The sequence below is a fragment of the Pyricularia grisea genome (assembly GCF_004355905.1).
Source record: "Pyricularia grisea strain NI907 chromosome Unknown Pyricularia_grisea_NI907_Scaffold_4, whole genome shotgun sequence".
Lineage (NCBI taxonomy): Eukaryota > Fungi > Ascomycota > Sordariomycetes > Magnaporthales > Pyriculariaceae > Pyricularia > Pyricularia grisea.
The window spans coordinates 279,183-303,993 of NW_022156718.1; the positions used below are offsets into that span (position 1 = coordinate 279,183).

Consider the following 24,811-nt stretch of genomic DNA (forward strand, 5'->3'; position numbering starts at 1 on the left):
AGGCAGCCTGAATAGTACAATTTTTGTTGTTGCTGTTTATAGCCAGGTGTAGTGTAATCTGGTTGTCTGGGAGAGATCATGTGCCTACCACTGTGCGAGGGCCAAACTGAAGGACAACCTTAGTCATCGTACACAAACTTTTGGGTCTCCCTTATCGGAACTTTATCGGTCCGCCAATTGCCCACCGCCCGCACGCAGGGCTGCGAAAATCAGCCCCACTGACACACAATTAGTTGCGCCTGAAATTCTTAATATCGCGAACTTTTCTTTCTCCCCGCGACAATCGTAGAAAGATACGCAGAGTACCAGCAACAATACCCTTTTGCGTCCTTCTTTCCTCCAAATCAAAACAAAATGGCCCCCCCTCAGACCGTACGTACTTGACGCACTGCTTTGCTGCTGGCCTAATCGAGAGATGATGGCGTGAAGCAGTAGGCTAATGTCATGGTTTTACTACATTTAGAAGAAGACTGGCAAGTCCAGCAAGACGACCAAGAAGGTAAGCACATAAACGTCTTAGTATATCTGGAGACCTCGGACGTATCAATGTGCAGCAGCTAACCTTTTTTCACACTTTAGTTCGTCATCAACGCCTCGCAGCCCGTTAACGACAAGATCTTCGACATCTCAGCCTTCGAGAAGTTCCTCAACGAGAAGATCAAGATCGACGGCCGCGTTGGCCAGCTCGGCGACACCATTGTCATCTCCCAGGTCCCCGATGGCAAGATTGAGATTGTTGCCCACAACGAGCTCTCTGGCCGCTACCTGAAGTACCTGTGAGCACCACTTACTTTGATTCCATACCTATTTAAGCCACAGCGGAACGCTGACTTTGGAAATCAACCACTCTGCACAGGACCAAGAAGTTCCTCAAGAAGCAGCAGCTTCGTGACTGGCTTCGTGTCGTTTCCACCTCCAAGGGTGTTTACGAGCTCAAGTTCTTCAACGTCGTCAACGACGCTGATGACGAGGACGACGAGTAGACGATTTTTTTTATGCGCCATGACACGTTTTAGGAATGCCGTCTTTGACAAGGGAAATAAAAACTGGGGTGGATTAGATACCAGACGAGTCCGGGCTTGAATGCTCCAGGATTCTGTCACAGTCAATCAAAGAGGCCATAAAGCTTGCTGTCGCAATTTCTTCTCTCATGTCATGTCCTGCCGTGACGTTATGTGATTGTGCGATGATATGGTTGATCCCGTCATATTATAGGAGATGAGCCGCGCCGATTGTTATGCTGTTTGGCCGAGTTGATGGTACAGTCTAAGGTCTATTATAGTTACATAATCTCTCCCATTCTAGGGCAAGGACCTCATAACACCCTCAAATGCCACCAATGCCATTGCGTTGGCTGGAAAGGCTCGCAAGAAGCAAGGCAGGAAACCTCTCCAGTAACCCGTAGGCCCCTTCTCCCTGTAAATGGTGACAGCAGCATCCCGCCAACTCTTGAACCTTGGCGTACCGTCTCCAAGCCCGCCGCCCAGCGGATCCGTCATGATGCGCTGCTTGACAACATCACTGGGGTAGCTGGTCATCCAAAATACCTGAGCACTCAGGCCTCCGGCCCAAAAGTTGACGGCCGGTGTGCTCATCGCAGTGTTCTCCCTCATCCACTGCGACAGGAGGTCGTAGCTGCCCCACCAGAAGAAGAAGAAGGACCGGAACAGCAATGTCGCACCGAGGCCGTGGTACAGGCCCGGGATGCCGTGGTGGCGGTAGATCTTCTTGATGCAGTCGATGGGCCCCGCGTAAAGCCTGTCCGACTTTTTGGCCGCGTACTGAATCTGCAGGCGGGCCTTGACGTGCTCCACCGGCGCCGCGATGAAGCTTACGGTCGAACCAGCCAGGATTCCCGCTATGCCGTGGCCGTACGCCGGCAGCGTGTCGGCGACCATAGACACGGGGATGGATGCATCACGTGACGACAACGGGGTGCTGAAGACGTGTTCGCGTAGGAGCCGGCGGTAGACTGTCAGGCTTCCGAGCATGACGCTGTCCATGAACATCCAGCCAACGAGGGGAGGGGTGGCGCCCTTGTAGAGGCCGGCGAACCCCTCGTTACGGACGGTCTGGAGCAGACATTGCAGCGGGCCGTTGAACCGCGACGCGTCGGTTGTCTGCAAGCGGACCTTGATTGTGTCGAATGGATGGCCGACTTTGACGGGGGATCGGGGAAGGTGTGTCAGCTTGGAGTTTTCGGTATAGAACCTTTAAGGCGTGTGCTTTGCATGGTTGGTTTCTGCGGGCCGTGAAGCAGACAGTCGGAACGGCTTTCGATAGAGACTCACCTGAAAGCTTTGCGATACCGGAGAAAACACCAGCGACGAAGCCTTTATAATTCTTGGCGGGCGCAGCCTCGGCCGGTACAGCCTTGGCCTCGGACGACATTGAGACGATTTGTTATTACTTGCACTCCACTTTACCAGACATGTGTGTCCTCTTCGTTACCTTTAATCGGTTGGGCAGTAGTTTGAATTTGGTGGTTATGGTGTCGACCATTTTGATAAACTTTCACGGGTTAAAATTTCGACGCCACCTAACAGTTGAAATCTTGACCCGCAAGGGAGATCCCCGGTAAGCGAAAACGTAGAACGTTGTAATATAATGTATGTGTACTTTGGGCATGTCGAATTCACGATTTTAATCTATACTAGGTAGTTATTTATCGATAAATATACTAATACCAATAATTTAAGCCCCGGTTTGGATAGTAACGCATGGAAATAAAAGCTGTGTCTAGTTGTGTAGAAGGCACCTTATTGTGTCGCTTTTGAGTGGGGACATCTCGACAATCTAGGTAGTACTACTATAGATTCTATGACTAAATCAGACCGCTCAAGCTGATTTTTTGACCATCGATCCAAATCTAGTTCTACGTGTATTTAGTATTAAACAACTCCTACAAGAAATTATTGGGATTTATGAACTATTTTAATATTGGACCTAAATGGGTAGAAAGTTATGTGGCTTCCTTCTGATGCGAGGTCCTGGACCCAAGTCTCAATAGGTAGAGGCCTCCAATATAAGCCAAACCTGTGAATTTCCCCCCGTCATGGGATAGGAAAAAAGACTTGGAAGGCTGCATTTTCATTGAAACTGTCTAAGTATCTTAGTCTATAAATGTGCGTAACAATGATCATGATAATAACAATAAAATCAAGCTGCGCGATCCACACGCCGCACCTAATTCTCGATCAGTCCCGCCCCGTAATGCGCCTTCGTAGCGTGGCGGCCTGAACCACGCATGGCAGCCATCTCATGACACCACACTCTCATCATTCTGCAAACTTCTTGAAATCCGGATTTCAAGAGCGTTGCTCTAAAAAACGCAGCTCCAACTGAAACTTTTATCGGAGCCATCGCCTATAACGTCACATCGCCATATCCAGTCACAAACCCCCAACTTGCCATCGTCCGTGCACAATTTGCCCGACGTGGACTTACTGCCGCTGCCGCTGCCGCTACCGCTGCCGCTACCGCTGCCGCTACGGCTGCCTCTGCTGCTACCCTTACTCTTGCTGCTCCTAGGTTCGGGACGTCTTTTGTCTAAGGATGGTGTTTGTTGGGTTAGCCCTCCCATATATTTGCTCATAGGGAACAGAGAAGGAGCACCTTACCCAAACCTTTAGTATCAGGGTTGATTGGTTGAACGGCAACCACGTCAGAAGAATTCACTAATAGAAATAAAAGCGATGTTAGTATCTGCCCGTATTAGACTTAAATCTTGGAATCGTTTTGATGGCTCTTTACCCTGATCCAAGGGTACGGCCAGCGTGAGGGAAACGGCCATGATAAAAACAGCGGCGAACTTCATGGTGATAATACGTAGGTATAATTTTTGAAAGTAGAACAAAGGTAAAGACTGAATGAGTTATCTCATATGGTAACGATTGGAAAAAGTAGGATAGGTTAAATGAATGAATGTTCTATCTCCGATAGTCGAAATGAGTGGAATAGAAAAGAATGGGTGGTGATGTGGAGTAAGCAATGGGAAACAAAAGAGACAGGCAGATTCGTCACATTATTTATACTTTGCTGAATACATTGAAGTTTTGATAGCAATTGAAGCAAGTTCGTGAACAACTCATGGTGCGAGGAACAGGGGGTTTGCAACGAAACAATTTGAATCTTGACATTTCCTATAATAAACAAATTTGCAAATCGCGCTAAGACCATGTGAAGTGACACTTACCAAATTAATACCTACCTACCTCCTTAGGCCTTAGGTAAGTTTAATCTAGTTGTTCCTAGATGGCTGTCACTACTACAGTCGGAAAATGTCGATGTATCAAAAGTCAAGAGTTATTGTCGGGGAAACCTAGGATTAAGATGGTTATCTTACTTCAGAGGCCGAGCTGGTAGGGATGCATCCTGCATAGGTAGGTAGGTAGGTAGGTATGCTTCTGTTTAAATCGTTTATTTATACTGCGTTGGGTGATCATACCTGGTGCGACGGGACGTGCGGGTAAAGAAAATAAACCGTTGAGGCGCTGTGGTGCACAAATTATAGCCTACCCCGCCACAATTCTTCAATAGGGGTTAAGGGGATTAAGTCAGGTTGACACGAGCCCCTCGCGACCCTAGCTTTTTGACTGAAGTGCACGCACACAGACACTGCCAACCAAACAGGGTTAACTAAAAATGTCGCTCTCGCCAGAACCTGCCATATCGGCATCGGAAAAACACATAGCAGGGCATATGGTGACAGTCCATGGCCTCTCAGAGTTGAGCCCCGACGCCTCGCACGTGTCCATCCTATGGCTTCATCATGGCCGAACGAGAAGTTCAGCTGATATGGCCGACATAGCGGCTCGTACAGTTGGAGCTTGGAATCAGGAGCAGAAATCCAAAGAACGAGGCCTAATCGCGATTGCTTTTGACCAGCGGAATCATGGCACGAGAAAGATTTCCCCAAAAGCTAACGATGCATGGCGCGGTGGAAATCCTTATCATGCCCAGGACATGTTTGTGCGTGACCTTGTTGCCTTGAATACCATTTCGATCGCTGACACTCGCTGATGGGAGTTTTAGGGGCTTATTTCTGGTGCTGTTGTAGACACTAGCCTCTTGATCGACGTGGTTCAGGGGAATTTGTTTCCCGAGAAGCCTGATGGATACGTGGATGGCCATTACATATTGGGTGTCTCACTTGGTGGCCACAGTACATGGCAGTTATTATTCGCCGACGAAAGAGTTACAGCCGGAGTGGTCATCATTGGTTGCCCGGACTATATGTGTGAGTAGATACCATTTTAAAGTTATTTGGAGAAACCAAGTCCACGTGCTCATAAATATTGCAGACCTACTGTCGGATAGGGCCAAGCTCTCTAGGCTACCGACCTTTAGCACAGAGGACAACGGAGCATCATTCCTCGGCAGCAAGGACTTTCCTCCAGACCTTGTACGGGCTTGTGAGAAGTACGATCCGAGAGGTTTGGTGTTCGGCCAGCGCAAGACTCCGAGCTGGCCGCTGCCGGTCGAACAGGCAATTGAAGCCAAGCACATCCTCACATCGCGGCTTCGTGGGAAGCGGTTGCTCAATTGTTCCGGAGGAGATGACAAATTAGTTCCTTATTACTGCTCCAAGCCGTTTGTTGAATTTATGAAAGGGGCTCAACAGGAATGGCCCGAGTTGGACGTTGTATTTGACGACCGCGTTTACACAGGTGTTGGCCATGAATTCAGTGCAGCCATGGTTACTGACGCCGTTAAATTCCTCGTCGAGACCACTCGAATTGAGGGATCCAGGCAGTCAGGGAAGAGCGGAGAAACTGTATCTAAGATATAATTACTACCAAAGTTTAGCACATAGCGTCGTGCTCTTGTGGTTTTAGCGTTCCACCCAAGCGATTCGTGTCGGGGTCGAAGAAAGCGCTTCTGTACCATCAACCAAAAATACGGTTTCAAGTCCGCTCCTAGCCCTCTCATCGTCACTGGAGAAGAGCTTTTGGCTCACACCCCAGGGATTCCGTGCTCTGCGCTTTCCAGCCAGCGCATCTCCAGTGCCATGGGGGTCCTCTATCCATTGACCAATGACTTCTGCAACTCCCCGCATCATGTTTGCCTTTTCCTCCGCGCTCTTCTCATCACACTCGGTGCCTGTTGTGACGTTGTTATCCGGAGAGGCAGTGGATATGGGAAGGTCCTGTGCAGCCAAAAGCCATGGAGGAAGGTTAGGTGGGTTTATGCCAACGTAGTTGACATGCTCAAGAGGAAACCCGATGGCAGCGCAGTGAGCGTCGACTATGCGGGCCTTCTTGAAAGCGTGGCTGACTACCGTGAGCTTCTCAGGCCAGGTTTGGAACCTTCTCCAGAAGGCAATGATGGAAAAGAGGACGTTATAGTACGAATCCAAAGCCTGTTCCTCGAGAATTATGCGGGTGGACAGCGGGATTGGAGACAGCGGGTGTGCTTCAACCGTTTCTCCCGAAGGAGGGATGCAACCGAAATAATCGTTCGCAGCGGCAAGGTTTCCGTAGCTGCGGGCCTCGGAGAGGCGCGTTTCCTTCCAAGTTGGGCCTCTAAGCCATGTGGAATTGGGGGATAATTTTCAAGAGCATCGATCAGATTCCAGAACCACCAAGATGGACACTCTATTCGTTTTAAAATATCGCAAAGAACCTCACCCGGAGAACGCCAGTACTGCGCGCCTATCATTTGCGAGAGCCTCTAACCCAGCTTTGATATGCTCGATAAAGGTGGGCGTCTCGCCGCGTTTGTAGCTTTCAATGAGCCATTCAGCTTCATTATGGCCATGCTGTGGTCCGCCTTTCCAGATGCCATGACCACAGACAATTATGAGATGATTGATTTCAGTTGCCCCATCAACCATGTTTTCATAGCCCAATTTGGACAACTCAGAATATGACGCGTGTCGTTGTTGTGGTTATGTCAAAGGTAATGTGACTCAGAATGGTGTCGTGAAGAGAACCATGGTGACAATCGGTTGGCAGTTGTGGTGCCAGGAAAACCGAGGTCTAGCCTGGATCTTGTCTACAAGCGGTATGCAATCCACATCAAATCTTGATTGCATGGACTGCTCGACCTGTCATTTGCATGATATTCCTACAATATGTTGTAAAGCTCATGATTCAGCCCTGAACAATGCCACACACAGTGTTAAAATTTCATTTAGTCAATGGCCACGTTTGCTTTTGCATGTCGGGGTCCGGTCCTACAGTACCGTAGTAAGGCGCGGTGTGTCTGTGTGTGTGCTTTGTCTGAACAAAGGCGACAGTCCTATCCTTCATCCTTGTTTTCTTCGCGCTGCATCTCAGTCTCTGTACAATGCTTGGCAAACCGATTGGTCCGTGCACAATCCGGGAAAACGGGGTCGCCCACTCAAAAGGAACCTGACACCCGCGCGCGCCGAAAATTGAGGCGCTTTCGCAACTCCTCTAATTTCAATTCCGAATCCTGACGGTAAACCTCCGGGGATTGAGAAAGGGCACAACGCGCGAACCATCAAAATCTCTCGCTAATCGGGTCCCATTAAACCTGTTCATTGATATTCTTTCATTAAACTCCCAACGCCCCTCAAGCTTACTGCGCGTCTCCTGCATTTAATTTTGCTGTCTACCCCAGTCCGTCCCCCGTTGCCAGTTTCCCGGTCTCCCTAGCGTTGTTCAATCGCTCCACTCAACAGAACAACCACCCCTACCAAATCGACGAGCGCGAATCCCACGCCGCCCGGAGCAACGCGTCTTCAACCCATCAACCGATCAAATCAAATCAATCGACCGACCGACCTCTTGTATTGCTCACAGCTCGCAACGAAATCTCGTCAGATAAAGAAGCCCCGACCTATCGGATTTTCACATTTCCCCAAAAGGGTTAAATCAAGATCAACCCGGAAACATGGGTCTCCCGTGAGTTTTACACCTTCACGGGCCGCCATGTCGCAGCCCCCAAATATTGAACCCCAAAACTAAGCAATTATATCGACAGTTTGTACATCGCCCCGGTTGAATCAGATATTCCTCCCCGATCCGCTCCTAAAAGCCCACCTGCACACCCACGATCAGCCATTCGCCGACGCAGACATGATGTGTCGGGTGTCGAGGCGCGCCGGCGCGCCGGCTTAGCTGCACATATCGCCGCTGTCCACGACTACGCATTCGGGCCTTCACAACGCTGGGTTGCCAGAAGAGGAGGCCGCCTTGCGACGCCACCCAGGGAAAACACCACTGCGGGTCCTGTTGGCCATACTGCTATGGATTCTACGGCCGACACACAACCGCCTGACGCAGATCAATGGCGGGCTGCGACTCGCAGGTTCAGAGAGCCCTCTAACCCTCCGTCACGGAGGTCGACCGGTCTAGATGACCGGGCTGCGTCTGTAATGGCCGAGCGATGGGCCAACCTTCACACACGCGCAAGTCCAGACCTGGCCGCCCGTGTGCAGGCGCTCCGCACCGCGGTGGACAGCGCGCATCGGAGCGTACGAACCTCTAGAGACGGTCTATCGGTAAGTCGCTCAATAGCCTGTTGAAATCGCAATGTTTTGTAGGGACGCTGACGAGAGCTTGGGATAGCGTTTTTCCCGGTCCCGAACATCGCGTTCGCGTGACGAGAGTTTGGAACTGCCACCCATAAGACAGGAAGTGCGAGTTGTAGTTGAACCATCTCATACTCTTGAGCCGGACTTGTCAACAATGGGGGGTTTGGCGGGACAGCGTCCCTCGCGCTCTTCAAGGAATAGTAGAAGAGAACCGAGTCAACCGACGCCTATGGATGGGCTTGGCGATCGCAATCGCAGCTTGAGTCCGGAGGCGGACAACCCTTGGCACACTATTGTATCTACTCTTACACCTGACCCGCAGCCACCAAGTGCTAGTTCGTCCTTTGCATCGACTTCGGCATCCCTGTCCACGTCGACGACGCAAAGCGCCGGTACAGGCCGTTCCTCTGCAACTTCGATGACTGGCAGGGACACGCGGATGGATGATGTCGATCCGAACTGCGAGTCAGCTTGTGAAAACTCGGATACCGAGGAAGATGAGGACGATGAGTCTTCCGAGTCGGCTCTCCTTCCATTTTTCAGCCGCCCAGAACTTGCTGATGATGCTCGCATGGATCAATTCATGCAAGCCGTTCAATCATACTCCGGTGAGACCGGCGACAGAAACAGAGGGACGCGCACATATGCTGATGTCATTGGCAACACGGCCGACCGTACGAATCCGAGTGGAAGCTCGGCGGACAACCCCGGAGAGCTCATGGGCGAAATGCAGCGCATTGTACGCCGTCTCGCAACGCGCGAAGATATCCCTGACGAGTGGTGGGCCGAAGTTGGGCTCAGTCGGACCCTGTCTAGAGCGTCTGGCTAGTGCAACGCTCAGGCGCCACTTTTATTGTCACGGGTCAGCGCACGCGCAAGCTGTGGCTTGGTTTTTATTTGTTGTTTCTGGGATCGCGAGAAAAGGGCGAGTCAAGGTAAAAGATCTCAGCGGGTCTTCCTTGAGTTAAGATTATTTGTTTTGATGAAAATGGCGTGTGGCGTACGGAGTGCTTCCAAGGCGAACCGAAGCTACCAAAATTCCTTTCATGGGATTCGGGGTCCGGGAGGTAGTTCTCCTGGTTACAATGGACTTGCGTATGAAATTTGACAGCGAAAAAAAAAATGATAGGGCTGAAGACGGAACCTACCATCGTTCACGTTTGATCGATGCTGGGCAAGCCATAGTGATGGCAGAGTTAGACATGCCACTTGGCCAACGTATGTACTTTTATGTTATAAAAAACTTGTAAGAGTTCTCTTCACTGTGATACCATAGTTTTGCATACGAAACCCAAATGGACGATTCAACGCAGTCATCCCACTATTGTCCGCCCTAATTGTGATGAATGTCTTACGATGCTCATGCCTATTCGTGTGAAGAGGAATGCATTAGACAGTGAACCACTGGCTATGATTTGACGGTTAGTTGATGGCGCCAACCACACGCTGCCTTGCCCGATCGGCGGGTCCACAAGACTCACTGACCATTCCACAGCCCTGTATTCGATTTAGAGAAACCCCAAGGTTACATCTCGAGGTGATATGCATTAGACAAATCTTGTTTGGAACCTTGAACGCGAAGGGGTCGTGTGGACGGGTGGAAGTCATAAAGCTGAAAATAAAATCTACAAGGGCAGCTTGCAACCACAATTTGCAGTACAAAGCCCTTCGAGACAATACAATGCACCAGTGAGACACGCCTCTAGGGCCATGGGTGAAAAGGCGGAAAGGGCGGAAGTGGTGGCTTGGTAAGAGGGGGGGAAATAGAAAGAAAAAGAAGTAACACTACCGAATCGCTTCATGTCGAACCGTCTTTAGAAACAAGGTGCGACACGATCTCGTCAGGTAGGGCAAGATAGGCGGACAAATCATCAACCAAGGAATTCTATGGCCGGATTTCATGAGTGTGCCTGGAACTGTTGTAGTTGGCCAAATGAGAAGAAATTTGATCAGTCAGTTCACACATACAGCACTTGCTATAATCATTGCCAAGGGAAAAAGAAGGAGTCAAAGCTGAAAGGAACACAATTTGTGTGGCGATAGTTTATTCTGGCACTGGCCCGTAATGATCCAAACATGGCATATGGGAAACGGAGGTTGAAGATCATCCCGAGTGTGTGCTGAAAATCAAAAACTGCCAATGGTAAACGCCATTGACTCCAGAATCCGGTTCCTGTACCTGACGAAAAACAAAAGAACCCTGTGCTCTCTGATCACTTCGTCCCCGACCGCGGGGCTTACCTTCCGAGTGCCTGAACCGCCGGCCCAAAAAGGCCCAGCACTGACGCAAATTCATTTTCTTGTTCCTGAGGATTGACGCTTGGAACATTTCTTCCTTTTCTGGATTAAAACGCCGCGGCCCGCTAAGCAAAGAAGCAAAAAAATATAGATTTCTCCGTGCATCCATTGACTCAAGATCAGACGCAGGGACAAACGCTGCAAAGACACACACACGCACGCGGGCAAAAGCTTAGGCCCGCCGCGTCCCCAGCGATTGGAAATCACAGAGGCCCGACGTTGGGCATAAAATTTACTAGGGGGGGAGGGACAAAAAAACAACAAAAACAAAAAAACAACCTGCCGCAAAACTAAACAACAGCCCGCCCCGTGCGAAAAGAAGCACCCCTCGGCTCATTTTACCGAAGAGAAAGACGTGTCGGTTTTGAACGAACAAACGGCCGATTCGAAGCCGACAATAAAATAGAAAAAAAAAAAAAGGAAGCGATTCAGAGACACACCGCAAACGCGAATCCCGCATGGGCGAACCACGGAAGCTTTTGCAGCGAACTGCATCGCGAACCACCTTTGTGCTGGGGGGATCTTGCAGCCACATAACAACTGCTGCTGCCCTTCAACGTGGCGCCCCGTTCCAGTAAACCCGCCCTCCGAACGTCTGCACCGCTTGTAGAGACCCTTGTCCCGGACCGGCGGACACATCACCGTTTCGCTGCTCCTACGATCGACGACATACCGCACTACATCTTTGGGCCAAAAGCCTCCCGTGAGGAGCTGACCCGGTTTTGTCGGGTGCAAGCATGACACCCCCGGGAGGCTTTGCCGAGCGGGCGTACAGCGGCAGCAATGGCAAGGTGGTGGCCAGCAGCAGCGTCAATAACAGCGGCGGTAGCAGGACTCCGGCAACGCCCAGGAAGAATTCTACGGCCAATTTGGCAAGGGAGAAGGCTCTTCAGGACCCGGGACTGAGGGATTACGTGTGTACCCCGGTCGCCAAAATAACAACCTGCCCAGGGGCTACAATGCTGACATAGCGTCTGTGTACAGCGTCTCGGAGACTGCATCGGCAAGGGCGCATTCGGTTCCGTCTACAAGGCCTTCAATTGGGGCACCGGGGAGGCGGTTGCCGTCAAGCAGATCAAGCTGGTAGATGTGCCGAGGAGTGAACTGCGGATGATCGAGGTACGCATATGGTCAGAAATAGGGCTGTACCCCTGGTGCTGCATTGTGCTACGGGTGCTGGAATATTAGGTGGCGTGCTGCTAACCTTGATCATTACAAAGGCCGAAATCGATCTCCTCAAGAACCTACATGTAAGTCCGGCGCATACTCTCAGCAGAGACATTAAGTATGCGGCACGTCAACTGACCTGCGTGACTTTCAGCATGACAATATTGTCAAGTATATCGGCTTTGTGAAGACATCGGACTGCCTGAACATCATCCTAGAGTGAGTTGCATGCAAGACAGAGGATAAGCGCCACTAAACTATTGTATGATCCAGCGCTAAGTGTCGGAACTTCTTTTTAGGTACTGTGAAAATGGATCGTTGCATTCCATCTGCAAAGCCTATGGAAAATTTCCAGAAAATCTTGTGGGAGTATACATGACGCAGGTCCTCCAGGGTTTGCAGTACCTCCATGACCAGGGTGTTATACACCGCGATATTAAGGGGGCCAACATTCTTACTACCAAAGATGGCAAAGTCAAACTGGCCGACTTTGGTGTGTCAACGAGCACTCTTGCAGGACCTGACAAGGAGGCTCAGGTTGTCGGCACCCCTTACTGGATGGCTCCGGAAATCATTCAACTCTCCGGTGCAACTTCGGCCTCCGACATCTGGAGCGTGGGGTGTACAGTGATTGAGTTGCTGCAGGGGAAGCCCCCATATCATAACCTCGCACCCATGCCCGCATTGTTTGCTATTGTCAATGATGATCACCCTCCACTGCCCGAAGGAGTGTCTCCTGTCAGTACCAGTCCCCCTCGGTCTTGTTTTGATGGACCTATCTTTGCTGACCCCGAAGCTAGGCTGCGCGTGACTTCCTGATGCAATGCTTCCAGAAGGATCCCAATTTGAGAGTGTCGGCAAAGAAGCTGCAGAGACACCCCTGGATTGTTGGCTCCAGGAGAAGCGATGCGCCTGTATCAAAAGCCCCGTCCAATTTTAGCGAAGCTGTCGAGGAGGTCAAGCAGTGGAACAAGGCGTTAAAATCTTCAGAACATGGCCTAAGGGTCTCTATCGGCCCCGACGGTGCACATCACCCGGGAAGCAACGGTATCAAGAGCACAGCCGCGGATGGTCACCGGTTGAACGTGATCACGAACATCAAGGGCCCTCTGACGCTAGCCAAGCCAAGGCCTATGGCTGATGCTTTCAGGTCTCCTGAAATACCTGGTAGGACTAATATTTCTGTCCGATGAGTTGTCGGCTACTTTTGAGATATGCAACTGACCCGAACGGCATAACTGTAGACAATGATAATTGGGACAACGATTTTGCAACAGCAATCTCACCAAGCGCACTGCATTTACCACACCTCAAACCTCAGGACAACTTTGGGGGCCTGTTGTCATCTGATAGACTTAAGGCTTTTGCCTCTATCGACGACAGCAGGAACCTTTCGGCCGATTGGGACGATGACTTGGGGGGAAGTGAACAGCTCGTGACCATCAAGGCACCTCGAGCGCAGCTCTCTGATCCTGATATGCAACAAACAATCCGGCCCACTCCACGAAAGAATGATCACTCGGAAAAACGTGAGAAGAAGGCAGCGGTCCCTGACTTCAAACTGCAACAGACAAGCAAGACGAAGCAGAGCCGAACCTCAGCAAAGTCCCCAACAAAACCGCACTTTCCAGCAAAATTCACCATACCACCGCGGCCCGAGTCCATGTTTCGAGAGCATTCTGTCGAGGACTATTCAGACATTCTGGAGGACAACGATCACGTATTTGCCGAAAAGATGGGTCTGGTGCCAAAAGACAGCCCGCAGCTCTTCCATCCCTCAGATCTGACCAGCTTGCCTCGGTCCATGCAACCTCCTAGTGGCGGCAGCATGCGGCGAGCTGCCCAGCCGAGACCTTCAGTTCTTCCAGACAGGAATATGCGGAGGACGCGGTCGTCAATCGAGATACAACGATTCGCCGAGAACGAGAGTGATGAGGACTTTTCGGATATCTTTGGTCCAAGCGATACGCTGACCGAGAGGGATGAAAGCGACCGCGGCTCCGAGGACGGCGGGACGGGCGGTGGCAGGATGATCCTGTCCAAGTTGTCCAACAACTCATGGCTGGGAGATGACGAGGATGAGGATGATCCTTTTGCACTGTTAGATCCTGGATGGGACGAAATGGACCTCGAAGCCAATATTGCCAGAGATCGCCATGCGAGACTATCACACAAGGTAGAGGAGCTCGTGCGTTCCTTGAAGACGACGGAGGGAGAGGACACCCTACTAGTGGTGTCTGAAGAGTTGGTACGTTTCAATGCCCCCCCCTTTGTTCGAAGCGCATACAACACGTGCTCTGTTGTTTGCTTGGAAGGCCGCTAACTTTGCCTGGCGGAACAGTTGAGTCTTCTTTGGGAGAACGGTGAAGTCAAAGATCTCATCATCAGCGCTCATGGTCTTTTACCTATTCTTGAAATCCTTGAGCCCTGTACGGTCAAGAGCCGACAGCACATGATCTTGCAACTGCTCAAAATAGTCAACGCGGTATGTTGACATCGGAATTTTGGACACTTTGAGGGCTGACTGACTGATAACCGATCAATGCTGTGTAGATTATCCTTGACGATGTTGAGCTGCAAGAAAATCTTTGCTTCGTAGGAGGCATCCCTATCATCACAAAGTTTGCGGCCAGGCAGTACTCCAACGAGATACGGCTAGAAGCTGCGGCTTTCGTCAGGCAGATGTATCAAACCTCAACCCTGACGCTACAGATGTTCGTCAGCGCCGGTGGTCTGAACGTCCTTGTTGAGTTCCTCGATGAGGACTACGACGCATCAAGGGACCTGGTTCTCATTGGTGTCAACGGCATCTGGAACGTGTTTGAGCTTCAGGGTCCCACGCCCAAGAACGACTTTTGTAGAATATTTTCTCGCAGCAAGATCCTGGACCCGCTCGCTCTCGTCCTTCACAAGGTATTGGATGAAGATGACAAGAGCGAGCTTACTGAGCTTGTCGAGGGCCGCATTGTCAACATTTTCTACCTGTTTTCACAGGCAGAAAACTATGTCAAGGAGGTCGTCGCTGAGAGACAGGTCTTAAAGAGTAGGTCCTTCATACCATCTGGCCATGATGCTGACCAACCTTGTAAATGCCTTCGCTGACTGATATTGTGCTGCAGCTGTGCTCAGAGACCTCCGCCGCATGTCACCGATACATCAAATCACCATGCTGAAGTTTATCAAGAACCTTTCCATGCTATCACTAACCCTAGAATCGCTCCATTCGGCCGATGCAATAGATTTCCTCATCGAACTATTGAGCTACAGCATGAAGAAGGGTCACAAGCACTTCCGAGAGATATCCAATCAGGTGCTGAATACCATGTTCAACCTCTGCAGGCTGAGCAAAGAAAGACAGGAGTATGCCGCTGTGAATGGCATAATACCACTCCTGCTGAAAATCATGCAAACAGACAGGCCGCCCAAAGAATTCGCTCTGCCAATCCTTTGCGATATGGCTCACTCTGGAAGCAAAGGGCGGCGGTATCTCTGGCAGAACAAGGGCCTGGACTTTTACGTTTCGTTGATCGCGGATCAGTACTGGCAGGTCAGCGCTCTCGACTCCATATCCGTCTGGTTGCAGGAGGAAACTGCCAAGGTGGAGACTCACCTATTGGATGGCAAGTTCACTGCGGCAATCACATCCTGTTTCAACACCATCAAAACCAATGCTTTTGACTCTGGCGTCTTGGAGCCGCTGATCAAGATACTACGACTGTCACCGTCACTGGCGGCGTCGTTGGCCAAGTCGGAAATGTATTCGGGCCTTGCCCAGAAGCTTGGCCACAAGAAGGCTCAAGTGAGGCTTAACTTACTTCGTCTGGTGCGTAACATCATGGACGCGTGCGTATCTGAAAGCGGCGGTAGCAGCATGTCAACGGCGAGCAGCGGACGCCAGCTCCGCGCTCTATTCGAGCAAATCAGGGTGCTTGCTGACAAGGACCCGGCGGTGCTGGTGCGCAACCTGGCCTCGGAACTTCTGCGCTCCCATTTGGATCCCGATGGCGTCACAAATCCCATCGGATTGACTACATCAACTTCTGCGGTCGGCAACGGAACTAATCCCCTTTCGTCTGCTGTGCCACCATCATCAAGCGGAGCGCCATCTTCGCGGTCTAGATCCGGACCTAGGCGCACAAGCTCGTACACTCCACCTGGGCTATCCTCTTCGGCATCCGCGCCGCCACAGACGCCTACACATCATCAACGCCCCTCGCAACCAAGTATTTACACCGAGGTGGCCGTGACGGCGACGCCGCGGCGGTCGGCAGCCATAGCACAGGAGCGAGACAGCGGTGGTGTCTTTCGTCCGCGTAGCCGCGACGGAACCGGGTCTTCGGGCTCCTCATCCTCGATACCGAGACGTGTCAGTGGCGAAGGGGGTGCCATACTTCTCGGTGGCAAGAACGGCGTCAGCAGCAGACTGCCGCGCACATCTAGCGCATATGGCAGACAAAGCATATCAATGGCGCCAGGACGTTCGGAAAGCTCTTCTTCAAACAAGGAAAACACAAACATTGTACAAATGGGGGGTGGTGGGGATAGCAGGTATCACACACCAACCACGGCCAACTTTGATCAGCATGACGTGGAATGGGAACGGGAGAGGGACAGGCAAAGGGGGGATAGGGCTGAGAGGGTTGCGGCCCAACAACACAAACGGAGGAGCCGCATGACGGCCAGTTCTTCGGACATCAGACATGGGGCACCGTCTCGATGAAGGATCAATGAACGTTCGAACACGATGGATTCATTGACATGGTATGAGAAATCATACCGTCTTTTTTTCTTTTCTTAGTGTGTGTATAAGCAGCGTGACGGGGGGTCAAATACAACGGGGAGCATGACTAGGTACTTATGACGCATTGCATAGTTCAGCGAGACTTGAAAACATATGTTGTTAACATAGCAGTGGCATGAATGTGGAATATTTTGTGCACTGTATGCAGCGCTTTTGGTATTAATTGTTTCTGCTTCATACGGTGCCCTGGAAGTCGCTTGAGACATAAATAATTGGTTTCCGGGCTATGGCTGTTGACAGCACCTCACGGGTTATCCCTGAGTATTCGACCGTGAAGAGGTTCTCGACTGAGAGAGCCGAGCCGAGGACTGTTACAAATCTTTCCTGGTTTCGATTGCAGAGAGACGCACCATGAAAGTAGGGGGCATCTTAGGTGGCTCAATAACCAGCTTAACACATACGAAACAGTTTGGTCACTTGTACTGTTTACTAGGCTCGATTGCATCGGCATATAAGCCGAGTCGGCAGATAGGCAATCCCTTTGACTCCACTTAAGCGGGAAATGGCTCCGAATTCTGGGGTAGTTATGAGGAGGAGGAGGATAGCGACGGTGGGGAATCGAACTCCGATAATACTATAATATGGGCTCTGCAGGATGGACCGACCCGCCAAAAGACGATTTCGGGCCACTGTCAAATCTCGGGCTATGGTAGGTAGAGTCCCTTTTGCCACCATTTATCTCCTCACCTTTTTTTTCACTGCATCCAATGCCAAGTCCGTATCGTTTTTGTTTTCTCGCTGGGGAAAACACCCAATGAACTTGTATCATCTCAAATGATTCGCATGCATCCCTAAGCTTATTGATTATCAATTACCACAATCTCGGGGCTCGTCCCCGGGGCTAAGCGATGGTCGATAAGATGAGCATTCAAGCATACCTAATCAGTAGATAATGAGTTCGAGTTTCCGCGGGCACTTATAGCAAAAAGAAAGTCTCCACCAAGCCTTTTTGTGGTAGGCCTGCGGATCCGCCCCCGACTTAAAACCTGGTTCATATACAGAAAAATGTACAGGATAAGACAATCATGCATGTCGTCCGAGTCGTCAACTGCGGGGGGTGTCCATCTGTACGCGAAGCTAATACCACTCTGTCAACGGAAAGAGCCACTGCTTCGGGATGTCTTATCTTTGTAGGATAAAGACCATAAATAAGCACACAGCATCCTCCATGCGCTGCAACCAAGCGGTCCGGCTTCTACCTTTACGGGGTGAGACACGGACTATATCCGTGTCGTAAAGCAAACATGGCATCCACGGAGGAAAAGGCCGTCATGGACGACACCACCAGGGCTTTAAAGTTTCTACACGCGGGCGGGGACGAGCCCATCGACGATGAAGCCCGGAAACGGCTGGTCAGGAAGCTGGACCTGCGGCTCATGCCTCTGCTCTGCATCACCTACGCCCTCCAGAGCATCGACAGGACCACGCTCAGCTACGCGGCCGTCTTTGGTGTGCGTGAGGACCTCAACCTGACGAGCTCCGAGTACTCATGGGCCGGCGCCCTGTTGTACGTGGGTTACCTGTTCTGGGAGTTCCCGACCAACCTCATGCTGCAGAGGCTGCCCATCAACCGCGTCATGGCCGTCACCGTCGTCCTGTGGGGCGCCGTGCTCATGTGCCACGGCGCCGCCCTCGACTTTTCGGGCCTGGCCGCCGCCCGCACCTTTCTCGGCGCCTTCGAGGCTTCCATCAACCCAGGCACGATGCTTCTATTCTCCATGTACTACGAGCGCAGCGAGCAGCCGCTGCGCATGGGCCTCTGGGTCGGTTCGGCGGGGATAGGGTACATCGTGGCCGGAATAGTCACCTTTGGAGTGGGACACATCCAGAGCCGGCTGGAGAGCTGGCGCATATTGTTTCTGTTCTGGGGCGCCATCACGGTGGCGTGGGGTGCTGTGGTGTTTGTTTTCCTGCCTGGCTCGCCGCTCACGACCAAGTTTCTGAGTGAGCAGGAGAGGATCATGGTGGTCAGCCGGGCCAAGACCAACGGGACGGGTATGGACAACAAGCACTTCAAGTGGAAGCAGTTCTGGGAGGCCATGATGGACCTGAAGACTTGGTTGCTTTTTGTTTTTGCTGTTGCCAGCAACACGCCAAACGGTGGACTGACGGTCGTGAGTTTTCTTACAGCAGTTTGAGTTCGAGTAGGGGCCAAAATGCTTCTGGGTGGTTATTTTGCTAACGCAACTTGCATTGTTCAGTTCCAAGGTCTCGTAATCCAGGGGATGGGCTTTTCTAGGCTCCAAACCACGCTGATTCAGATGCCCTCTGGAGGCGTGCAATTCGTGCTTTGTGTCCTTGCTTGGTAAGTAACGATGATTAAATCACAGAAGAAACTCACTCAAGATGCAAAGGTGCCTACCAGGGCCAACTAACGACTTCATAAAAAAAAAAAAAAAAAAAGCTTCTTTGCCTCTCACTACCCCAACTGTCGCCTCCTGATCATGATAGTATGCCTGATCCCGTTTCTAGCCGGCGTCCTAGGCCTCTGGCTGATTCAGGAGTCGAACCGATACGGACGACTGGCCTGCCTCTGGATATCCTTTGCCTACACGGCGACCTGGACGTTATCCATGTCCGTGGCGACGGCCAACACGGCCGGCCACACGAAAAAGATCACGACCAACGCCATGCTCATCATCGGCTACTGCCTGGGCAACTTTGTGGGTCCCTTCTTCTTCCGCGCCGACGAGGCGCCGCGCTACACCCTCGGCGTGGCCATGATGCTGGTCTGCGTCGGCCTGCAGATCCTGTGTCTGCTCGGCATACTCGCGCTGCTGTGGTCGCGCAACAGGTCGAGGCGCGAGGAGCACGCGCCGACGCCTGCCAATGAGCAGCAGGGTTACGAGCGTAGCTTGTCCGATGAGACGGATCTGCAGAATAGATATTTCAAGGTTAGTGGAAAGCTCCTATGTGTGTTGGATGTGGCATGTGCTTACTCCTTTTTTTTATACGATAGTATGTCTACTGAGCTCAGGGGATCTGGGTAAGCTTGAAGGTTGAGGGAAATTAATCAGGAAACATGACTGTATTCTTCTTCTAGTATCACTACTCAAGATAGCAATACAATACACTCGAAAGCTTTGAACTCACGTTTGTCTGGTGAATTTGTGCCAGATCTGATTGACATTGAATGATCCTTTGTAAATTTTGAGCGGCGAAATTGCTTACTCTCGATGAATGACTTGGGCTTGTAAGTCACTTATTGAGATTGACGTTGTCCAGACTAGATCTAGACCGGCTTTCGATATTAACTAACTACCTTGGAGTCGTTTTCGTCGTAAATTTAGCAGCTGTTACTCACAGTTATCAAAGGACCACACGCAATTAAGTCACTTGGCCAAAGCGATACTCGCGTTACACGACTTCGGCACCTAGCCAGTGAGTAACCTGATTGCCTTAACAGGCACTTGGAAGTTACGCATAGTAATTGTGTTCTTGGACTGCACAAATTCACCAGTCATTCGGATTTCTACTCGTACTGGCCTAGATCTTGCACGTCGGTCCAACAGCAAGCTGCAGCAAACCAAGTAAGAGAAAGTGAGGACTCGATCTGTGTCTCACAGCTGCTGGAGACTGGACGAAGTTACAAGATGATCAAAAATGTACCAAAAGTTCAAGTACATGGCCCTGGAAATATACCTAGTTTCTGGTCGTGGACAACCTATTATGTCTACTTATTTCAACCGCGCTGCATCTAGAGAGGTTGAAGTTCCATTATATCCAGGAAGGCTGTACCTAAAGACTGCCTGAGTACAACCCGCCCATCTTCATCGACAGTACTATACTAATTCCAGAGTGAGCGGAATCAGCGCATATTCTCATCTGTCCCAACAAGCCATTATGAATAGACGAGCGATGGTTGATCACACTCTGTCACACCCACGCTATCATCTTGTATAAATAGGATCGAGCTCCCAGAAAAATATCCCTAGATTAAAACATCCATCGCACTTCAAACCCATCATCTCCTGAAGCAGAAAGCACGAAACTCATACGCTCTACTATCATATCTCTGTTAGCTCGGACAAAAGAAGACAAAGAAAGAAAACAAACATAAAACCATGACTATGGAAACCGGAAGCGGACTGGTACAGGTCCGAAAGCGAGCACATCTGAGCCAAGATGCGCCCACCGATGGTCCTACCGCGGCTCCTAAACGCCAACGCATTGTCGAAACCGACCCCGCCGTTATCTTGCAGACTCTGGCCGAAGCCAAGTCAACGGGTATCAATCAACACGGAATCTTGGTTCACCTACAGCCAAGCATCGCAGAACGTGCACACATTGTGGAGCAGATTTCGTCTCTTGAGGACGGACCCCTGAAGCAAGCTTTGCTGGGAGCACTCCAGCCTCAGGCTCTCCTGAACGTCCCAGAACAGCTTGTCCTGGCCAACAACACAGCCGCCAATCTTGTATCTGCAGTTCTGGACTACCAGTTGCGCATCCAGCACCCTGGAACTTCCAATGGGGGCGACATGGTGCTCAGGCGCCTCCAGGTCGTGCTTCACCGTGACGACCTCGAGCATATCGAGGGCGTGAACCGAGAATTCCTCATTGACATGATCGTTGAAATGGCCCTGCAGTGGGGGGACGTGCGATGGCGAACCATGGACGACCACGGCATCAGGGCACAGGCTCAGCGGCCACAGGGAGAGCATCAAGGTGCCGAGCTGGTGCGGGCGCCATGGCACATTCGGCGGTTTATCAACGCTCTGGTCCACGGCGGAAACCTTGGTCACGACGCGACCTATCTCCTGCTGAATCTGCCCGTCAGGTATGACCACGGCCGGCATGGTGTTGAAAGTAGCAGCAGCAGCAGCAGCAGCAGTAGCAGCATAACCACTTCGGAAAGACAAGAGGGATTCGACAAATTCGAGCTCATGTACACCCTCGATGCAGACCAGGGGCTCTGGCTGGCGCAAAGGGCTTGGCTGCAGAAGAGGACAGAGGATGAGGAAGGTTTCGGCGCCGGCGAGTTTGTCAGGACGGTCAGATTGATCAACCGCTTTGTGTCATGGTATCGCAACCCTCTCTACATGAGCGCTAGGGGACTGAAGCGGTGTAACGTAATCGACACTGAGGATGTAAAGAAGGCCTGGATCGAATTCATCGAGGTGGTCAACGTCATCTGCCGTGAAAGACAAGCGCCGCTGAGCGGAAATATGGCGAGGGACTTGCGCGCAAAGTCAAGGGCCTTAGTCTCCGAGTGTCAGCAGCTGGAAGGTTGGGCAAGGGGAGAGGAGTTGCCCAGGTGGGAGGTCGCTCAGGTGGAGCATCTCGTGGAGGTTATGGATGTTGCAGATTTTGAGTGAACCGTTGTTAAGGGAGGTACTTACCTAGGTATATTGCATTGCATGCCTGACATGGGGAGAGACTTGGATTAGGTGGACTGATTTTTAGATTTTAGCTGGGCTAGCTTTTATTGGACTTTATTTCTAGTTTGATGATGATTTGCTTAGCATGTTCTGTTGACTGGCTAGAGTGTTGACTGGCTAGAGTGAAAGTGACAGCCATGTGAGGCAGGACTAACAGAAAATGGACCTGGACCTGCCTTTATTTTCTGGACTTGCGGGTGGGGGATCCATTCTATTTCGGCAAACAAAAAGGAAGGTATGCCACAGGAACAATAGCCCAAACCAGGTATCCATTGAGAAACTTCAACCTTCTGAATAAATCTCAATCAAATCTTAACAACAGTCAAGTGGACCTTGCCTCCACTGCTATTGTGCAAACAAGACTACCTCTTACTGCATCCAACGGTGTCTTTTAAGGCATAGTTTGCACGCCCGTTGCGGTACAGGCTATAAAACCACCTGTTCCATTCATCTGTACCCACGAAAATCATCATCACCACTCATCAAAAGAGCAATTCTTTTGCTCCATGTCACTCGCTCTTTCTTTGGTCTTGGATTCACTACACACAGAATTCCTCCTTGAGGTTTGATAATTCCCACCATTCTCTTTGTGACTTTTCCCTCAGCCGACATCACAGTCGAACAAGACGTCGAAACTCAGCCATGGTGAAGCCCACGCCAATTGTGGTCGGCACGCCGACTCGAAAGAGTCGTGCAACAGAAGATGAGGTTGGAGAACGGACGCCGGAGCTCCTTCGTTCAGGCTTTCAGAGATTCATAAGCACGGCACCTTTCTTCCCAGCTGGTCCACGCATTATGCAAGGAGGGCAGGGCGGTATCATTTTCGGAGGTGACGGTTCATCAGGTGAGCATCATATGAACCCAACCTGAGAAACAGCTCGATACTAACCACTGGCAGATTCCGGTCTTGAGGACCCTTTCGGGCCAGTAGCCACCAGCAGTGAAAATGGCGGAGCTGTCACCAATGTTGAGGCTGTCGCTGCAGAGAGGCCTGCCAAAAGGCGTAGAAAAGCTACCGCCCAGCCCTTGATGCAGCTGCGGCGCTATTCCACAAGAACGCAGTCAAAGCCTGCAACTTCGATGAACCGAGTCTGGCATCTGCTGCCAGCCGAACTCAGAGAGCGAATCTGGGAGATGGCGCTGGAAGACCCGATGGAAATGCGGCGGATCGTTTATATCCGCAACCGCAACACCCCGGGCTTTCCAAACTATCGCAGGAGCTCTATTTCCGTCAACTTTACAGTACCGGCTGGTTCAAGCATTTCGTTGGTATGCTCCGAATCTCGCGCAGTTTTCATGCGCAAGTTCTTTGAGGTTTACCAACAAGATTACCGGATGATGTTTCCGCGTTTCAATACGTTCGTGGGAAGCGTTCTCAGGTCCAGTATCGACGACACTCTGTCCCGAGAGTCGGACACAGCTGTGCCCACAAAGATAGCCCCAGCCCATCTGACTGATGCTCAATTCTGGGCCCATCGCTACACTTCTTCAGAGATGCCTGTTCCACTTGCTCCGAGAACCGAGACCATTCCCCCAGTCAAGGCTAAAATCACCTGTCCGCTTGATTCTGTAATCAACCACCTTGTGAGTTGATAAAGCCCAACCTTGGTTGTACCCATGCCCCGAAGAGGTTCAAAATTTTGATCTGACCGGAATTGGTATCCAGGACACTAGTGAGCGGCAGCCGGTGAATCCAGAGGTCGACATAATCTACATCGAGCCTTGTTGCGATGGGTGCCGCGGCCAGCACTGCATTAGTCGACAGTTCCTGTCCGTGGACCGCAACGCCGTGCGCTTTCTGATTGTCAAAGACGAACCGCTTTGGCCCCCCACTCGTGGCGGCATTCCTCCATGCTGGGAGACGCTCACAAAAGTCTTCCCCAACGTTGAGATCATGTACATCGACATCAACAATCTAGGACCACCTCACTCCACCATTGGCAAGACGAAGCAGCGGAGGGTCATGGTGCGTGTGAAGGACACTGCGTTGCCACGAATCATAATCCATCAGACTCGGTTCGCCGCCTGGAAGAAGGATGCCGGCAAGGATATCAAGTTGGCCAAGATTGAATTCGTGGCCGTTTACGGACACAAGGAGCCCGGAGTTGATAGACAAGATGGAGACCAGTACCCGCTGGCCCTAAGGGAGGGACGCCGACACAAGCTTGCTGACGACGTCTTTATTGTCCGCTAGGTTGAAGGGTTTGCTTGTGAGTCGCCGAGACGCTTGGCAGTATGGCTCCATGACGTGCCACCACAAAGAATCTCCCATCTCTCTTTCTTTCTTTCTTTCTCGTCTCTATTTTTCCTTGTCTCCCTTTCTCGATTTCAGATTCTGGTCTTGCTTTTTTTTCACTCGCCATTGTCTCTGTTGTCTGACACGGTCGCTCTGAGTGATAAGTTGTGACGAGACTGCTGTCATTGACTGCTCAGTCATCTCAAGCTTTCAAAGTCAAATCGCTGCATTGAATTTGCGTTTTCGGTTTTGCCATCTTTCTCACTCTCACATACAATCTCTTCTCGCTTGGGGGACGAGTAGACAAGTTAAAAAGGATTTTTATGAGATATGGATATATGGGGTCAATCTTTCTCATGTATTTGGATTCGGCCGCCCCAAATCATGGCGGTTGGAAGAGGAGGATGAAGCTGCTATGTCATCTCGGA

The 24,811-nt window shown here is 51.1% G+C and overlaps 10 protein-coding genes across 10 annotated transcripts; 7 read left to right on the top strand and 3 right to left on the bottom strand.

Moving 5' to 3' along the window:
- The first annotated feature begins 67 nt into the window (after positions 1 to 67).
- Positions 68 to 2,620, top strand: PgNI_06799 (uncharacterized protein). The gene is made up of 5 exons (XM_031126819.1): positions 68 to 372; positions 464 to 499; positions 580 to 776; positions 857 to 2,165; positions 2,299 to 2,620. The coding sequence occupies exons 1-4, from the start codon at positions 355 to 357 to the stop codon at positions 981 to 983; spliced, it is 378 nt and encodes a 125-aa protein (XP_030980545.1). The 5' UTR covers positions 68 to 354; the 3' UTR covers positions 984 to 2,165; positions 2,299 to 2,620.
- Positions 1,302 to 2,391, bottom strand: PgNI_06800 (uncharacterized protein; the record flags this gene model as incomplete). Its single annotated transcript, XM_031126820.1, has 2 exons — positions 1,302 to 2,158; positions 2,292 to 2,391. 2 exons carry the CDS (start codon positions 2,389 to 2,391, stop codon positions 1,302 to 1,304), a joined length of 957 nt encoding a protein of 318 aa, XP_030980753.1.
- A 639-nt stretch (positions 2,621 to 3,259) lies between the features above and the next one.
- PgNI_06801 (uncharacterized protein) lies at positions 3,260 to 4,014 on the bottom strand (the record flags this gene model as incomplete). The annotated part of the gene is made up of 4 exons (XM_031126821.1): positions 3,754 to 4,014; positions 3,621 to 3,677; positions 3,401 to 3,549; positions 3,260 to 3,283 (listed from the first exon to the last, which is right to left on the bottom strand). The coding sequence occupies exons 1-4, from the start codon at positions 3,815 to 3,817 to the stop codon at positions 3,260 to 3,262; spliced, it is 294 nt and encodes a 97-aa protein (XP_030980752.1). The 5' UTR covers positions 3,818 to 4,014.
- Positions 4,015 to 4,445: 431 nt separating this feature from the next.
- Positions 4,446 to 6,641, top strand: PgNI_06802 (uncharacterized protein). The gene is made up of 3 exons (XM_031126822.1): positions 4,446 to 4,971; positions 5,035 to 5,239; positions 5,304 to 6,641. Exons 1-3 carry the CDS (start codon positions 4,645 to 4,647, stop codon positions 5,789 to 5,791), a joined length of 1,020 nt encoding a protein of 339 aa, XP_030980755.1. The 5' UTR covers positions 4,446 to 4,644; the 3' UTR covers positions 5,792 to 6,641.
- On the bottom strand, positions 5,834 to 7,034 carry PgNI_06803 (uncharacterized protein; the record flags this gene model as incomplete). The annotated part of the gene is made up of 2 exons (XM_031126823.1): positions 6,630 to 7,034; positions 5,834 to 6,524 (listed from the first exon to the last, which is right to left on the bottom strand). The coding sequence occupies exons 1-2, from the start codon at positions 6,833 to 6,835 to the stop codon at positions 5,834 to 5,836; spliced, it is 897 nt and encodes a 298-aa protein (XP_030980754.1). The 5' UTR covers positions 6,836 to 7,034.
- A 387-nt stretch (positions 7,035 to 7,421) lies between these two features.
- On the top strand, positions 7,422 to 9,812 carry PgNI_06804 (uncharacterized protein). The gene is made up of 3 exons (XM_031126824.1): positions 7,422 to 7,871; positions 7,951 to 8,470; positions 8,538 to 9,812. The coding sequence occupies exons 1-3, from the start codon at positions 7,861 to 7,863 to the stop codon at positions 9,330 to 9,332; spliced, it is 1,326 nt and encodes a 441-aa protein (XP_030980757.1). The 5' UTR covers positions 7,422 to 7,860; the 3' UTR covers positions 9,333 to 9,812.
- A 943-nt stretch (positions 9,813 to 10,755) lies between these two features.
- On the top strand, positions 10,756 to 16,884 carry PgNI_06805 (uncharacterized protein). Its single transcript, XM_031126825.1, has 10 exons — positions 10,756 to 11,715; positions 11,786 to 11,920; positions 12,022 to 12,051; positions 12,123 to 12,187; positions 12,268 to 12,706; positions 12,769 to 13,135; positions 13,213 to 14,216; positions 14,310 to 14,453; positions 14,522 to 15,011; positions 15,088 to 16,884. Exons 1-10 carry the CDS (start codon positions 11,539 to 11,541, stop codon positions 16,686 to 16,688), a joined length of 4,452 nt encoding a protein of 1,483 aa, XP_030980756.1. The 5' UTR covers positions 10,756 to 11,538; the 3' UTR covers positions 16,689 to 16,884.
- Positions 16,885 to 18,013: 1,129 nt separating this feature from the next.
- On the top strand, positions 18,014 to 19,839 carry PgNI_06806 (uncharacterized protein; the record flags this gene model as incomplete). The annotated part of the gene is made up of 4 exons (XM_031126826.1): positions 18,014 to 18,883; positions 18,971 to 19,074; positions 19,174 to 19,663; positions 19,729 to 19,839. The coding sequence occupies 4 exons, from the start codon at positions 18,014 to 18,016 to the stop codon at positions 19,738 to 19,740; spliced, it is 1,476 nt and encodes a 491-aa protein (XP_030980759.1). The 3' UTR covers positions 19,741 to 19,839.
- Positions 19,840 to 20,833: 994 nt separating this feature from the next.
- PgNI_06807 (uncharacterized protein) lies at positions 20,834 to 22,084 on the top strand (the record flags this gene model as incomplete). Its single annotated transcript, XM_031126827.1, has 1 exon — positions 20,834 to 22,084. One exon carries the CDS (start codon positions 20,834 to 20,836, stop codon positions 22,082 to 22,084), a length of 1,251 nt encoding a protein of 416 aa, XP_030980758.1.
- A 705-nt stretch (positions 22,085 to 22,789) lies between these two features.
- Positions 22,790 to 24,341, top strand: PgNI_06808 (uncharacterized protein; the record flags this gene model as incomplete). The annotated part of the gene is made up of 3 exons (XM_031126828.1): positions 22,790 to 22,991; positions 23,046 to 23,731; positions 23,814 to 24,341. 3 exons carry the CDS (start codon positions 22,790 to 22,792, stop codon positions 24,339 to 24,341), a joined length of 1,416 nt encoding a protein of 471 aa, XP_030980761.1.
- Between the last annotated feature and the right edge of the window lie 470 nt (positions 24,342 to 24,811).